Source organism: Pleurodeles waltl, chromosome 9, assembly GCF_031143425.1.
Source record: "Pleurodeles waltl isolate 20211129_DDA chromosome 9, aPleWal1.hap1.20221129, whole genome shotgun sequence".
In the NCBI taxonomy this organism is placed as follows: Eukaryota; Metazoa; Chordata; class Amphibia; order Caudata; family Salamandridae; genus Pleurodeles; species Pleurodeles waltl.
The window spans coordinates 504,385,610-504,403,044 of record NC_090448.1 but is presented as its reverse complement, the minus strand read 5'-3'; the positions used below and the strand labels follow the sequence as shown (position 1 = coordinate 504,403,044).

General features: G+C 44.7%; 1 protein-coding gene across 1 annotated transcript in view; it reads right to left on the bottom strand.

Annotated features, from left to right (window-relative positions):
• Positions 1–17,404, bottom strand: part of SGPP1 (sphingosine-1-phosphate phosphatase 1) — an 88,013-nt gene extending 70,609 nt beyond the window's left edge. Inside the window, exon 1 of the mRNA XM_069207363.1 lies at positions 16,563–17,404. Within this exon, the coding sequence (XP_069063464.1) occupies positions 16,563–17,120 (558 nt within the window). The 5' untranslated portion in view covers positions 17,121–17,404. The remainder of the gene's footprint in view (positions 1–16,562) is intronic.
• Positions 17,405–17,435: the final 31 nt, after the last annotated feature.

The window sequence follows — 17,435 nt, the reverse complement described above, 5'->3', positions numbered from 1 at the left end:
CCAGGAACCCTGCCGCATCAGGATATTTTAAATTTACCTAACCGGATATTGACTAAGTTAGAAACTGTTATACCTCTTCAGACTGTGGATTGGGGAAAACTTGCCACTTATAAACAGAAAATAGGTGAAGATGTCCCAGATTATTTTACTAGAATTGAACAAGCTTTCATAGATTTTAGCGGTCAAGACCTCGCCACCGTAACAGGTGTCACACTATTTGTAGAACGCTTTGTTAATGGCCTTCTACCTGAAATATCACAAAAATTAAAAGCAACAGAGAGTTCGTGGATGACGAAGGGACAGGCAGAGATTTTACAGATGGCACAATACTATGAGAGCAGGTACAAGGAAGAATTAGAAAAGAATGAGAAGTCAGTAAAAGAATTGAAGAAAAAGGTATTATTACAGCAGGCATACCCCCAGCGGGATACAACCCCTCAGCAAAGGGGTGGCCCACCAAGGGGACGGGGAAGGGGTCGAGGCCGAGGTGCATCTGCACCACCCCAAGACCGCCGATTAAATATCAACCAATGTGCCTACTGTAAGCAGGATGGACATTGGCGTGATACTTGCCCATTACTGGAAGGAAGACAAAGTATGTCACTTCATAGAGGGAACGCGGCAGGTAATGCACGAGGAAGAGGTAGAACTGATCAGAATTCGCAGAATGAGAATCAGGTCCCGCGTAACACTAATATTTTTGACAATGCATTTGAACGACAATATTATGCTGATGATTTCTTTTCTGAATCCTACAATTATTAGGACAGCCACAGACAGGGCCAGGGGCGAGTAAGTATTCCTGTAGATCAGAATGGTCCCTACATTGATGTAAAAATCGAAGGAGAGGGCCATAAGTTTCTTCTAGATACTGGTGCCACCAGAACATCTATTGCACATTCTGCAGTCCCCGGGGCTCCCCTGTCTGGGCTTCATACCACATCAATTGGGATTTCTGGGATCCCCGTGGTGAGCCCCATCTCAACACCTATGAGAGTAACTGTAGGCCCATTTACAGTACACACGCCACTCTCTTTAACATCAGGTTGCAATGAAAACTTGTTTGCATTAGATTTGTTAAAGAAATTAAATGCAGTTATTCACTGTTCAATGGATGGTGTCTATGTAACTATGGATAGTGTTTCCCCAACTCAGTGCATGTTCTCACAGGAATACGACTTACCCCCAGAGCTAAAGGAAATAGACCCTCGCTTATGGGCCAAAGGCAAGAATGATGTAGGCATTATGGATATCGACCCTATTGTAATAAAAATCAAACCAGGTGCCCGGTTACCTCGTGTTCCTCAATGCAGATTACCTAAATCAAGCGAAAAAGGGCTCAAGGCAGTCATATCTGATCTTGTGCATGCAGGTGTCATAAAGGAAATAGTGAGCAGCCCATGTAACAGTCCAATCCTTCCTGTTGTAAAGAAACAAAATGATGCAAATGGATTAGATGGTGAGCAATCAGTTACTGATAACACAGTATATCGATTAGTTATTGATCTCCGAGAAATAAATAAAATAGTAATTCCCCAGTTTCCCGTGGTCCCAGACATGAATAGTCTTTTTACCATGATTCCACCCTCTGCGTGTTTTTTTTACCGTAATCGATTTGAAGAATGCTTTCTTCAGCATTCCAATTGCCGAAGAATCTCAATATTTGTTTAGCTTCGCGATTTTTGGTAGATCATTCGCGATGACAAGAATTCCTCAGGGATTTGTTGAGTCCCCGAGCATATATAGTCAATGTCTTAAACGTCAATTAGACCAATTCAATCCACCTTCAGGCTCTGCATTGTTGCAGTACATTGATGATATTTTAATTGCCTCAGATTCCATGACACAATGTAAGACTGATACTGTTGCATTATTACATCATTTAGCGCCTCTGGGCCATAAGGTGTCCCTTCCAAAATTGCAGTATTGTAGAGAGGAGGTCACCTATCTAGGACACCTCCTCTCTAAGGAGGGAAGGAGATTACATCCAGACAGAATTAAACTGGTTCATACAATGACTGCACCACGCACCCCTTCTGAAGTCCGAGCATTTTTGGGATTTACATCCTTTTGCAGACAGTGGATTCCAAATTTTTCACTTATAGCAAAACCATTGACTGCTCTGACACTTTCAGATGTGCCCTCTCCTGTACCTTGGACTGACAAATGTGAGGAGGCTTTTCAAGATTTACAAAAGGCGATGTGCTCTGCTCCTGTATTGGGTAATCCGGATTACAGCAAACCATTTGTTTTATTTGTGCATGAAAAGCATGGCTGTACATTGTCTGTTTTGACACAGGATCAAGGTGGGAGACAACGCCCTTGTGCATACTTCTCTTCCACCTTGGACACTGTGGCGCAAGCTTTGCCTACTTGTCTTAGAGGAGTGGCTTCTGCAGCAGCTGCGGTGAAACAAAGTGAAGGGTTTGTTGGTGGCAATCCGCTCACTGTGATGGTTCCTCATGCCGTTGATATTTTGTTAAACAAGACACAGACGCAGCACCTCACCAGTGCTCGTCTAACGGGTTATGAATTAACATTGTTCAGTCCAAATATTACTTTGAAGCGTTGCAATGTCTTGAACCCAGCTACGTTACTACCCCTCCCTCAGGACAATGTGGAATTTGATCATAATTGCATTTTTGCCACTGAGGAAGAAACCAAGGGACGGGTAGACTTAACAGACACTCCCCTATCTGACCCACAGGGAGAGCTGTTTGTAGATGGGTCTTGTTTCAAGTTACCAGATGGTACGACCACTGCAGCCTATGCCGTCACCACAGTCAAAACAGTGGTTGAATCTCATAGAATCCCGCAAAATTCGGCACAGGCTGCAGAATTAATTGCCCTCACCAGAGCTTGTGAAATAAGTGAACATCTTAGTGTTAACATCTACACTGATAGCCAATATGCGTTTGGATTAGCTCATAATTTTGGGCGACTCTGGGCGAATAGAGGCTTTATCACGTCACATGGCACTACCATTCAGCATGGCAACTTGATTGTGACACTTTTGAATGCTCTCAGCCTGCCCAGTCAGGTCGCAATCATTAAGTGTAGTGCTCACAAAAAAATTACTGATGATATAGGACGAGGAAATGCTTTTGCAGATGCTACAGCGAAAGCAACAGCACGAGCACCATTTGACAATGCATATGTTGAGAGTAGCATCAAGGGAGAGCCCCAGAACGAAGTATTAGAAAATACCATGCAGTGTGTGAGAGATATTCAAGCAGAAGCAACAGCAGAGGAAAGGGAACAGTGGGAGAAGAACGGTAGACTAGACAGTGAGGGTTGTTACACAGATGACACAGACAGAAGAAGATGGATGTTACCTAATTGTTATGTACACGCTATGGTTACTATGGCCCACAGTCCTGCACACATCAGTGCCCAAGGCATCAAGACAACTTTGGACCATGTTTGGAGTAATCCTCTGATATCCAAAGCTGCTAATAATCTGGTTAAAAGTTGTATGGTGTGTGCAGTGCACAATGCAGGAAAAGGGACCCCTACGCCCCCTGGCCATTTTGCCCCTCCTGATCTCCCCTTTGAAGCTATACAGATGGATTTTATCCACATGGAACCGTGTAACAAACTGAAATACGTGTTAGTGGTAGTATGCATGTTTTCAAAATGGATAGAGGCCTATCCATTAAAAGACAATGGTGCCCTCTCTACCGCTAAAATATTACTAAAATAATATTTTCCTAGATACGCATTGCCACGATTAGTCTGGAGTGACAATGGCAGTCATTTTGCTAATGAGGTAATGGAGAAGGTCTGTACCGCCCTTAACATCAAACATCGATTTCATGCTGCAAATCACCCACAATCAGCGGGCCTTGTAGAAAGGTATAATTACACCTTGAAGAGCAAAATAGCTAAGATTTGTGCTGAGACCAACTTAAAATGGCCAGATGCTTTGCCCCTAGCATTAATGTCCATCAGGATGACTGCCAGTAGCAAGTCACGATTATCCCCCTATGAAGTTGTCATGGGGAGGCCAGCTAATATCTGGGGGGTACCACGACCAAAGAAGCTTTCTGAAGTGCAATATCCTTTGTTTGTAGATTACTGTAAACAATTGACTAAAGATTTGCGTTTGATCCACCAACAGGTCAAGGCCAGCCTACCGACTCCTCTAGAAGGCCCTGGTCACCCTTTTAAGCCAGGGGATTGGCTTATGACAAAGAATTTTCAAAGAACCAACAGTCTTCAGCCCAGGTGGCGGGGGCCAGCCCAGGTACTGCTTGCAACACAGACAGCGGTGAAAGTGGAAGGAAGGAAAAACTGGATACATGCTAGCCACTGTAAGCGTGCACCAATTCCACTACAAAGTACTCTAACAGCAGAATTACCATTGTCTCCTGATTACAGAAAAGTAGGGAGACAGGAAACACCTCCACAGGTTTCAAGTGCTACTTCTGCTCCTGAGGTGACACAGCAGCCCAGTGACGAAGAGTTACTGTTTGAAGATCAACAAACTCATCGATACAACCTGCGTCCTCGCCCATCCAAATGAACAGAATTTTGAAGGTGCGTAAGGTGGTGACCCCTACGAAAAGCTACATTTACATCACCCTGATAGCTCCTAGCTTAGAATTGCAAACTGAGGTCTCTTCTGAATGGCCAAGGAATCCTTTGCTCAGCAGAATACGGCACGCCTGCCTTCATGAAATACAGTTCCCCGCTTTCACCGCCACCGGCATTTCCGATGCCATTGATGTACCAGCATTAAAACGTGCTATCCTCACTGTTGTTACGCACACTTTGGGCGACGAGGTTGTAAATGACTGTGATGACTAAATTTTCAGCATGAACAGGAACACGGGTGACTAGCCTGTGCAACGACACCAGAACATTGGTCAGAACAATTGTCTCAACGAGAACACAAGCATAGTGGGATGCAGCTTGTGCAACGCTATTATCTGTGTTAAAAGCAGTGGGTAAATGGAGTTAACAGTTCTGTGACTGGCGAGAAAAACCAAGTACCAGTTCTACGGAAGCGGCCAGCCATTAGGGTTGGTGCGGTTTGTAGTCCCAGCGGTAAAAAAAAAGATGCCCTTTTCTGTTTAATACCCAAGCACATCACTGATCTGGTTGAAAATTGCTGGCCTCCGCCCTCATTTTTGCCGAGACACTGAACGAAACTGACAAACTATACTGAAGACGAACTTTGAAGTATCGCGACTTACTCACTGGGAGTTGAGACTCACCAGGAGTTAAAACTCGAAAAGGAGAAGATAAGGGACCTAGGATCAAGCCAACATCTATTGTCCTATATTTGAAAAACTTGTTCATGGACCAACCAGTGCAGCCTAACTGCTAGAGTGGAAAGCACGGCAGTGCTGAACCCTAGTGGGTGTGAACATTGAAGGAAAACTTACTTATCTGTATCTATACGTATATGATTATTAGTATAGTGATATCAATATTTTGCATTTACATATTTGGTAATTGTGTGGGTATATTTTTGAACACACATAGGCGGTTGAGATGAGTAAAACGGTATCATAGAAAGGTTGTAGGACCAAGGAGGAGAGCACAATAAAATTATGAAAATATATCCATTTGGCAGGACAAATATCCCTCTAGAGAATAGGGAAGAGTGGCCTTATAACTATTTCTACAAAACAACAATGAAGTACCTAGTGACCCTTATGTTAATATGTATAATGTCCAGTGGTGTTGCATCATTGTTGCAAAATCCTACCTTACATCCATTGATAAAGGTTCATGGAAAATTAGCGGAGACATTAAGTCTCACTGACTGCTGGATTTGCCGGCACTTGTCTAGACACCCTGAGGATCCTATAGGCCTTTATGAAGTACTAGTATCACCAAGCGAATATGAAAGAGGGGAAGTGTGTCTTGTACCAAATACCACTTGGAGATGTGACCAACAAGAATATCAATGGTACCCTAGGTGTGCGGTGCTCCCTAATACCCAGGCAGAATACAAGCTCTCCCCGATGCCTGGAGAGAATGCCACACTTAAAATGTTTCCCATATGTTTTGGTACCTATTTTTATGGGCAAAACCCAGAGGCAAAATACATGGGAAAGATCCCTCCTGAACAGTGTGTTTACACTTTGTTATTTGATATAAAAACAGGGAATTGGGATCTTGAAGGAGAGGAGAAAATAGACAGAAATTGGACAGCGTTAATTAATGGGACTCATCAAAATTACACTGTAAATTATTGGAACCTGACTGTGGGAAAAAATGAGATTCTGGTAGATCCAGAAGGATTGTTATATGATCCCTCCAGAGAACAAGATAGAAATGGGAAAAATTCACCTGTAATATTATCCCGGGTTTTCCTTGGCCCCCTCTGGACGGCTAGATGTTCATATGTTGCACCCTGGGCAAATGTATCATTGCTAAATACAATCTGGGAGGATTACAAGTATTGCAATAATTCTGAGCATGACACCCCAGAGGGTGTAGGATTGCCCTGAATAAAATACAGCATTATAAATTCACAAATCCAGGGAGGCATGTACTTCGTATGTGGAAGAACTGCATATAAAGTACTACCTCTAAACTGGGAAGGGATATGTTCACTGGCATATTTGGCACCCAACATTACTGTGATATCAAATATATCATCTTCCCAGCCCCTTAATATGGGGAGTTTTGCACATAGGTACAAACGAGGGACACCCATACTGGAGGAGCGAAAGAACTGGGTATTTCAAGTGTTACATGTTCTTATCCCAGGATTTGGAATTTTCGATTTACAACTGGCAATGATGAATATGTCAGCTGAATTAGCCATTGCATTTAATGCCACCAGGGAGGCCATAGGAAGTGTACAGATAGAGATAAACTCTGCAGCCCAATTGGCGATACAAAATCGGCTTGCCCTAGACTTGATTACAGTACAACAAGGAGGAGTATGTGTTTTAATCCAACATCAGTACCAGCAAAAGTGCTGTTATTTTGTCAACAAGTCATCAGAGATAGAATTGGATATTGGGAAAATAAAAGAAGCAGTACAGGTATTTGAAAAGGGGGGCCAATATGAAGGAGGCGATTTGAGTTTATCATGGTTATGGTCTTGGTTTGGGGGGTGGGGCTGGTTGTTTAAAGACATACTTTTTATAATAATAGCTATTGTATTAAGTTGTTTATTAGTACAGTGCTTACCTGCTCTCTGTTCCTGTTTAAAATTGTGTAAACTTCCGCCAGTGAAAATACTAGAAACCAATCGAGCTATGATGCAGAGAGAAGAGATAAATTCCCTAATGGCTATTGACCCCACTATCCTCACTACAGATACTGGTTGCTCATACCCATCGGTTGTTTATGTCCCCATGAATGCAAATTTCAAGGAAGTAGGAGTAAAATTCAACATATATGAGGAAATTTAGAACTATTCAAACGTTGATTATGTTCAGAAGAAAAAAAAAACTCAAAAAGGGTCGATTGTTAGAATCCATTTTGAATTGCTTCGTTTCTTTTACACGTGTAAGTTTGAGTTTTTGTTGTCTCTGAACGCACTGTCTATCACATATGTTATCTTATGTATATTTGTTTAAGTAAAATAAGCCTGGTTCCACATCATAGGCTTGCAGCTGGTTTCTTTCCCTAACTGGGGCACTGTACTCATTATAATTGTGTGTTCAAAATAACTAACTGACCTCGGCTGTGGTATTTTGGGGAGGGAAAGGCTGATATCTATACCTTTGAACCACGTAATCCTTTGAAGGGTCTCAAGAATGTGGGGAGTCAGGCAGCTGCAGAGGGGAGGCAAGTACAAAGCTGGGAATGGAACCGGTGTGTGGAAACTGATTAACTCCTTAAAATATCTGTATGACGTATATCATTATTTACACATTTTATGTATCCTTTGATGTATGAGTATAAATATCACTGTTAAACGCTTCATGCTAGCACACTTTACTTCGGGCCTGGGATGCCAGTGGTAAACCTGTCCTCTTTGCTGCAGCAAAAATAAACAGACCTTTGGTCATTGATTTTTCACTCCGGCTCTCCGTGTCAAAAACTCCTTTGTAAATGCATTTGTAAGTATCTGCAAATATGTGCATTTGACAGAGCAAGCAGGGGCTACTGGATCTCAGCCTTGGGGGCATGGGTGGTCTACCTTGGATGTCCCAGAGTCTATATTACATTAGCTTTACAAACTTGGCCACGTACAACCCCTTCAGCATTTGACTGTCACTGGTAGCACTTTGGAGCATTCACACACTTCTCAGGGAGAGAGTGTAGGGGCATAAAAACTCTAGATCACCCAGTAGGGAAACATCTGTTTTTCCAACCCAGTGCTTCATTTGGATAAGAAACATACTTTAACCCCTTCGCTGCCAGGCCTTTTCCCCTCCTGTGCCGAGCCTTTTTTTTGGCTATTTGGGGGAGTTCGCGCATAGGCCCTCTTAACTTTTTGTTCACATGAGCTACCCACGCCAAAATTTCCTTTTTTAAAAAACAAATTGGAAAAAAGGGCTGCAGAAGAAGGCTCATGGTTTTGTCCTGAAAATGGCATCAACAAAGGTTTTGCGGTGGTAAAATCACCATCGTCCCAGCTTTCAGAACAGGCAGACTTGAATTAGAAAATCCCATTTTTCAACACAATTTTGACATTTTACTGGGACATATCCCATTTTAACTATTTTTTGTACTTTCAGCATTCTTCCAGTCAGTGACCGAATTGGGTTGGAAACCAATGCTGGATCCCAGAAAGCTAAACATTTCTGAAACGTAGACACAATTCTGAATTCAGCAAGGGGTCACTTGTGTAGATCCTACAAGTTTTTCCTACAGAAAATAACAGCTGAAATAAAAGAATATTGAAATTGAGGTGAAATTAACAGCATTTTTCTCCACCTTTTACTCTGTAACTTTTTCCTGCGATGTCAGATTTTTTAAAGCAATATACCATTATGTCAGCTGGACTCTTCTGGTTGCGGGGAATATATTGGGCTTGTAGGTTCATCAAGAACCCTAGGTACCCAGAGCCAATAAATGAGCTGCACCTTGCAATGGGTTTTCATTTTATACCGGGTAAACAGCAATCCATTTGCTGAAATATAAAAAGGGAAAAATAGGTATCAAGAAAAACTTTGTGTTTCCAAAAAGGCCACAAGATAAGGTGTTGAGAAGCAGTGATTATTTGCACATCTCTGAATTCCGGGGTGCCCATACTAGCATGTCTCAAATAGATGTCTTTTTTACACACTGACTCACATTTGGAAGGAAAAAATGTAGAGAAAGACAAGGGGCAATAACACTTGTTTTGCTATTCTGTGTTCCTCCAAGTCTCCCGATAAAAATGGTACCTCACTTGCGTGGGTAGGCCTAGCACCCGCAACAGGAATTGCCCCAAAACACAACGTGGACACATCACATTTTCACAAAGAAAACAGAGATGTTTTTTGTAAAGTGTCTAGCTGTGCATTTTGGCCTCTAGCTCAGCAGGGACCTAGGGAAACCTAGCAAACCTGCGCAGTTTTGAAAACTAGACACCTAGGGGAATCAAAGATGGGGTGAGTTGTGGGGCTCTGACTAGGTTCTGTTACCCAGAATCCTTTGCAAACCTCAAAATTTGGCCAAAAAAACACTTTTTCCCTCTCATTTCAGTGGCAGAAACTTCTGGAATCAGAGAGGAGCCACAACTTTTCTTCCACCCAGCGTGTCCCCAAGTCTCCTGATGAAAATGGTACCTCACTTGTGTGGGTAGGCCTACTGCCCGTGAAAGGAAATGCCCCAAAACACTATCTGGACACATCAAAATTATCAAATACAAAACTACCTGTTTTTGCGGGGAGGGGGGAGGCACCTGCGTTTTTGGTCCTGGGCTCAGCAGCCATCTAGGGAAACCTACAAAACCCAGACTTTCAGAAAACTAGACACCCAAGGGTGTCCAGGGAGGTGTGACTAGTGTAGATCCCCCAATGTTTTCTTACCCAGAATCCTCAGCAAACCTCAAATTTAGTTAAAACAAATCAAATGTTCCCCACATTTCTGTGTGGGATCACTGCACTGGGACAAATTTCATACCACCCAACATTCCCCTCAGTCTCTCAGTAAAAATGATACCTCGTGTGTAGGTGGGCCAAATGCTTGTGAAAGGGAAGAGCCAAAAACATGTCCAATTGAGGGGGAATCAAAGGGGGTCCAAAAGGACAGTTTGCCCAAAAAACATTTTTAGGCTGACAAGTGTAGCAGAATTTTTATCGGTATAGATGAGAAAATGCTGGGTGGTAGGAATTGTGCGGATTCCTGCAGATTCAGGAAGGTTCCATCACAAAAATGTGGGGAAAATGTGTGATTTCCAGCAAAGTTGGAGGTTTGCAGGGCATAGTCTATACGAAAATGGTGCGGGGTGCATGTGAAACACACCACCCTGAAATCACCCAGATGTTTAGTTTTCAGATGTGTCTAGGTCTTGTGGATTTTTCTAGATGGCAGCATCCCAAAGTCCATAAAGTGCAGCCCTCACCATTTCAAGTGGGACGATTTTGAGAGTTAGCCAAGCTCTCATGGCCCAAATGTAAAACCAAAACCCAAAATAATCAAATGTCTTCTTGCTTGCTGTGGGATAGGATGTTTTAGAGTGAAGGGGAGAGCTGAAAGACTGTTACCCCTTCAGTTGGGGTGGGGGCATAACTAGGCCCATTCTGGTTGGTAGCCAGCACCCCAATATATATATATATATATTTTTTTTCCCCCTGGCATCTAGCAGACTTTCTGCCATCCCACGGTTTGGATCAGGGGTAATTGCCCCATCTGCCCACTGGTGGGCAGAACAACTTTGGCCCCATTTATTTGGGGTGGGGGTATGGCCATACCCCCACCCTCTTATTTTGGAAAAAAAACTTTCCTGATCTCAGATGGACCTTCCAAAAATAGGCCAATCTGCCCCCAAGGGGGGTAGGTATGGCCAACAGTAATGTGCCCCCATGGGGAGCGGCCCTTACCCAAGGGGCTGCCCCCCTAAAGAAAACAAACACACACACACACCAATCCCTGGTGCCTAGGTGGTTTCTCCCCCCGGGGGGCAGATCGGCATAATAGAAATATGCTGATCTGCCCCCCAAGGGGAGCAGAAATGGGCAAAAATAAATTTGCTCCCCACAGGGGACTGACCCTTGCCTAAGGGGTGGCTCCCCACCTCTGAAAAACAAAACAAACCCAAAACAATGATCCCTGGCGCCTAGAGGTTTCTGCCCCTCTTGGGGGGAGATCGGCCTAATAACAATAGGCCTATCTTCCCCAGAGGTGGGCATAAATGGCCTAAAATAAATTTCCCCCTCCTGCCCCTCGGGAGCGACCTGTGCCTAAGGGGTCGCTCCCCTTGCGTGAAATTGGCACAAAAAAAAAAAAAATGCCTGGTGCCTAGTGGTTTCTGCCTGCCTGCCTAACACCCCCCCGCCGGGACAGATCAGACGATTTTTGTTACAAAAAATAGTGCCAAGGGATCGCTCCCCTTCTGCCAATTTCCTTTTTATGATACATCCCTGGTGTCTAGTGGGCATTTCAGAAGCCGGATCGCTTGACAATCTGGCTTCTGAAATGCTCTGAGAGACTTCAAAGGGAAGGAAATTCCTTTCCTTCCCTTTGAAGCCTCTCAGGCCCCCATCACATGATCGGATCAAAGCATGTCTCTTCCGATCGCACTGGAAGGTGGGCTACCAGCGCAACGGGGAAGTGGCCTCTGATGAGGTCACAGTGCGAATGCGTTCTGATGCCATCAGACGTCACTGGGGCGGTTGGGGGGTCGGGTGGAAGGGGAAGGGCTTCCCCTTCCATCCCTGCCTTTTAAGCCCACAGAGGGAGCGCTAGCGCTAGCGCTCCCTCTGAGCTCAGTGCCGAGGACGTAATGGTTACGTCCTCGGCACATGAGAACTGTGTTGTTAAACGTAACCATTACGTCCACAGTACAGAAGGGGTTAAGAGACACATTTAAAATTGTATACTGCCACAAGTACAATAATTTTCACTACCACTTAGGCTACTGAACCTTGTGATACTGCCTTTACTGTCTTCCTTTTCTCTCTTCCTCCCCGACCCGTTTAGACATTAATCATGGCTTAGGTGCAAGTACCTCAGTTCAATTATGGTTGTGCACAGTTCAGTACAGTCTCCTAGATACAGCATAACCACAATGCAGGCCTCTATGCGTTTCAGCATCCTGTGTTTCCGATATCACCTGCTTTTAGAATGAGATGACATGGTTGCAAGAGTGGCCTTCAGCTTGGGTAGGCTGCAGCATGATGGGGCAGGCAGAGCTGCAGCCGTGAGTCCTTCGGTGAATGCAGGTAATGGAAGTCAGTGAGGGCTCATGGCAGGCATCAGATCTGCTGCTTCAGGGTCAGTGGGCAGCAGATGGGCCACCACTTACATGTGTCACAACGGAACGCTATTAGAAACAGGATGCACTTTTGTAAATAAGGCTGTGGTGACCATCTGAACCCTACCGAACAGACAGGTAATTGAAAATGCCATTTTAAGGAGTAGTTTATTGACTGCTGAGATCTAGATTATCAAAGCTACGGTCTTGCTCAGGGCAAAAAAGGAACAGTAGACTTGCCATAGTTGGTTTACCCATGAGAAATTTGTGCTGCAAAGTCTTAAAGATTAGTTTCTTATCTCATTAGGAAAGATAGAGACTATTCGTACTATTATGGGTGAAGGAAATAAATGCAAGGCACCTTCAATATACACAATATAAAATCCTTAGAGAATATCAATGGTTTAAATTCAGTTATAGATCCTGAAGATAGTGGGATACTGGTCAGGGTGCCACCGAAACGCTGCAGCGACACAATAACTTTTTTAGTATTTTGACAGTGTACAGTTGTTTTCTATTATATTTATAGACCAAATGTTTTTGACTATGTATCTGGTCCAGTGGATGATGAAATATACTAACAAATGTCGATAGAATTTTAGGTTTATTTTATTAAATATTTATGAGATTCTAAATATTGTGGGTGGAGCACAATTGGTTATTGTTTGAGATCGAAGTTTTAATTGTTGTTCTTGTATTGATAATTAAGTATCCACATAGTGAAATCTGGGATTTTAACATGTAGTCCAGGGGAAAGACTCCTGTATTGGTTTGGCTGAACACTATCCCCTGTCCCTTTATAAAAGGGGTTGATCTCTAAATTGTTGATGATACATTCACCATGGGCACAGTCCTTGATTTAAGCAGCGAGGTCAACTGTGATTGTTCCTATTGCAGGGTCAGCTGCTTGCCCGTGATTCCCTCATGGAACTGCACTTCTGGAGAGACTGCACCTACCCTCTTCTGTCTTGCAGATCGCTTTCGGCAGTCTTCTTTCTCCTGGTAGATCCCTCACACTAGAATCTGGCAGTTTCTGGCACTACCTAGACAGTCCCACCTCCTGCGGCTTGACAGGCTCTTTCACTCCCTAAGCAGGCAGGCTGGCTTTCATGTGCTTCAGGTCAGGGGTATAGCTAGACTGCAGTTGATGCACCCTCTCCTCTGGGAAACTTGCTGTCACACAGACACCAGTTCTGGTTGTTGTACAGCAGTCCTCAATATATGCCATTTAATACTCCCTTTATTGGTGAAAGGACTTGGAAATGGAGTGATAAAGATATAAGCAGCTCCCACTTTTATGAAGTAAAAGCAGATAATGAATGTGGATTCACTGTCTGCAATCTAAAAACAGGTTTGAGGAGGGCCTTCTGTCAAGTGTCCTTTCTAGGCTATTCTACAAACAGAGACTTTGGGGAGAGAGATGCTCTTCACAGCAGGGTAGTCTCCAGCCTGGAATACTCACAACAAAGGCCCAAAGTGGATGAAGTTACTGCAAATGGCTTTTCACAAGCCACACTGAACAGTGATCAGGTTGAGGACAGAAGGCTGGCTTCACCGAAAACCTTTCTCACCCTGAACAACAAAGATACTGCATGTACTACACAAGCCACATACACACACTCTACTTGGATGTTAGTACTAGGATCTAGGTTATAGATTGATGCAGAACTTTAAAACAAGTGGGGCCAGCTACACAGATAGAAGGTCTGAACTAGACTGGATTTACAAAACCTGATATGCCCCCACCACCGCTGTACATGCTAACCCCATGACAGGGACAGTAGTCCACTGTCAGCAAAATGAGAGCCCAACTGGTGTACCCCTCAAGGTCCCAGAACAGTTGCAGGAGTTAATTTCTGTCAGAGACAGGGGAAGACTTCTGCATGTTACATTACTGTGAGCTTTGAGCCAAAATCAAAAACTGGGATATAAGTGAGACACAGTCAAGCACTCAGAAAATGGCACTATGACTGTACACTACACAAGGAATAGAGCCCAACAACATTTTCTCCTAAATTACTAAGGATTCTTTTATGGTCTTTTTGCTACAGATATGTTCACTTGCCTCCTAGCAAATGATATTTTGTGGATACAAAACAAGTGCATATTTCTGTCTCACTGCATTGATGTAAATAAATGTTATTTCCAATCATTGTCCATCTCTACACAGTGCACACATGGTGGAATAGCTGCTCCTCAGCCTCTAAATGGTGAGTAGCTTGGATGTTTTGTTTTGTTTTCTTCACAAGAACAATCAGTTGGTAGCAAGGAAAGCTGACAGGAGCCGGCACAGTTAACACTCATTAGAACATTGGAATGCTGGGGGCTCCATTGAAAACAATGGAGTGCTGCGGGCTTTTACAGGCCAGTAAAAGCCCGCAACGCCAACATTCCAATGTTCGCTTTGTTCACAGCAACAGCTGTGAACAAAGCCTCACGGAGCCCGAGGGGATTTTAATCCCCTCGGGCTCCGTGAACATTTTTTTTTTTAATAGAACATTCTGCCCTGTGTGGCAAAATGTTCTAAGTCCCTCTCCCTTGTTAAATGCCCTCGCCTTCGGCTCGGGCATTTAACGTGGGGAGCGGGCCTTTAATAGCCGGTAGAGCCCGCTACAGCGGGTTCTAAGGCTATATTGTGACCTAGTAGCTGCCTTGCTCAAGGAAACCCCGCTTATGTCCTGGAAAGCTTATCTACAGGCTGTAGAACTGAGAGTAACCACAAACCCTCAACACGGGGCAGAATATTTGAATAGACAAAGCTGGTGAGTGCTCTTCAGACCTGATTAGAGGCCTCAGGGTAACAAATGACAGCTCTGCTAGATTTCAGAAGAAAAAGGGTTCACCAGCCATAATACCTGAAGTGGTAGCACCTTAGAACATCCAGATTCCTTGGCAGTACAGCTGAAAGTTCCTCACCACTGGCCCTTGCTGTCTGAAGGGCAAACCTGCATTGTGTCTCACCCACCAATTTCACTCTTCTTGCATCCCTTTCCCCTGAGCAACCACAATGCCAGAAGCTCAATAGTTTGCCAGATAACAAAAAAGAAATAAATCTACGATCACTCACCTTTAATCTCATCAAGGCTTTGTCAAACATTCATCAATGTTGCAAATGGCTGTGGGCCAGCAGAATTGCCTGCAGTCCCATATCAATGACTAGCTCTGCAGCCAATCCATCCAGAACAGTCAACAGCTCATTGAAAATAGGTATTTTCCCAAAATAAAACCCTCCCTAAACCAAACAGGCTTTGAGCCAAAAGATCCTTCTAACTGCTGGCCTGTAACAGACAACAAGATCTGCCTCATTACATATACCTACATTCAAAGACAATAACCTGATTTAAGACTACCAAACAAATTCTAGTATGGCTGAAGGCACAGAAGCAGCAGTGATTTCCACATAGGATCATTTTAAAACAACAGTGGATTAAAACTGGAGTACTGGCACGCCTATTACTTGAACTCTCCCTTGCCTTTGACACTGTTTACCATCCCAAGTTTCTAAAGAGACATGACAATACTAGAACTCAAGGTGCATAAACTGAAGCAGTTTGGCACTTATTCCCCTCATATTGGCTATAAAGATATCTCCATCTACACTGCTTCAAATGCTTGTCTCGCCCAATTGATTTAAGAGTTACCCCCCTCCCCTCAAAAGTCGGGTCTAGTTGCCCTCCCCCCGCTAGTTATTTTTGTTCACGATGGGGAGGGGTAGAAGCAAGCCGTTTTTCCCATGGAAGTAAATACTAAGCTGTGCTCTCCTTTCACTCCTATGCATGTTAGAGGCAACTGCATTTTTTTTTAAAAAACATGAACGGCTGTAGCATACAAAATGACCCCGTTTTAAAGAATTGCTAATTTGTCCAATTAACCAACAGTAGCAATATTCACAGCTTAAACAAGATGAGGTTGGGTAAGTGGGGTCCAATAAGATACCATCAGTTACCTGACTGTCCAATTCACTGTCAGAAACTCCAAGTAAGGAGCCAGTATATCGATCTTCAAACCGTTTTTTTGTTGTTGTTTTTTTTTGGTGCATCACATGTCACTCAGTTCCTCTTCAGCAGAAATGTCAGGAACACCCCAACCCCCTCAACCGACCAAATACCATATCCTCCGCTCCTCTTAAAAGCGACACCTCTGACAGCAACCCTCTTTAAGGGCACCAGTCACACTCGCCATCAAACTAAGGGGCAGAACTGCCACCCCGAGAAGAAGGTACACTACACCCATGGGCACTCACCTGCCAGCGGCCGTAGGATAACAGCAGGACTGAGAGGGGAATAGCGGTGCCGGACATGGCGTGCGTGGAGGGCAGGCTGTACTCGGAGTTATACAAAACCTCAAGCTTCAGCACGGGCGGAGAAGAAGGTCGAGGACGCCGCACTAAGTCTTTGGTGCACTGGCCCAGGTACATCACCCACACCCAGACGATGATCAGCCGCCGGCCCACGAAGGCGTCCACGTTCCAGATCCAGAAGGGAAAAAAGGAGATACAGAAGAGCTCGTTCCCCAGCTCCGTGCCCAGGGTGAACAAGTAGTACAGCGCCCGGTTCCTGATCACGAAAGGCTGGCCTTCCTCCCCGGTTAGAGAGTTCCTGCGCTGTCCCGACCCCCGACTCCTGTCCTGGGATGGCCTGTGCCGCAGCCCCTGATGTTCTCCCCCATTGGCTACGATTTCTTCCGCCCCGGAGTGCTTCTTCGCGGCCTCCTCTACCCCACATAGTCGCTGAAAGCGCGCCACCTGGTCGGGGTCCTGCAAGTCCTCGAACAGCTGCCGCAGCGTCTTCAGCGTCCCCATGTTCAAAATCACGGGGCCCGTACTCGGCGCCGCAGCTGATAACGGCTATCTCCCCTCCCAGACTGAGCCTGTATCCGGCTGCAGGGAAAGCTCGGCCGGGGCCGCCCAGCGCCTGGAGGCCGTCAGTGTCAGCGCCGCTTGGCATCCGCCCCTGGGAGGAGGAGCCACATGCTGACAGGATACAGCAGACCCGAGGGCAGCGGCGCGCGGCCAGCGTTACAATTGCGGACTGCTTCGGAAGCACGTGAGCCTGGCAAGCCACCGTCTGGGGCCGAGTCAGCAGCGAGTCACACCCCTCCCTCCTGGCCCTGAGGG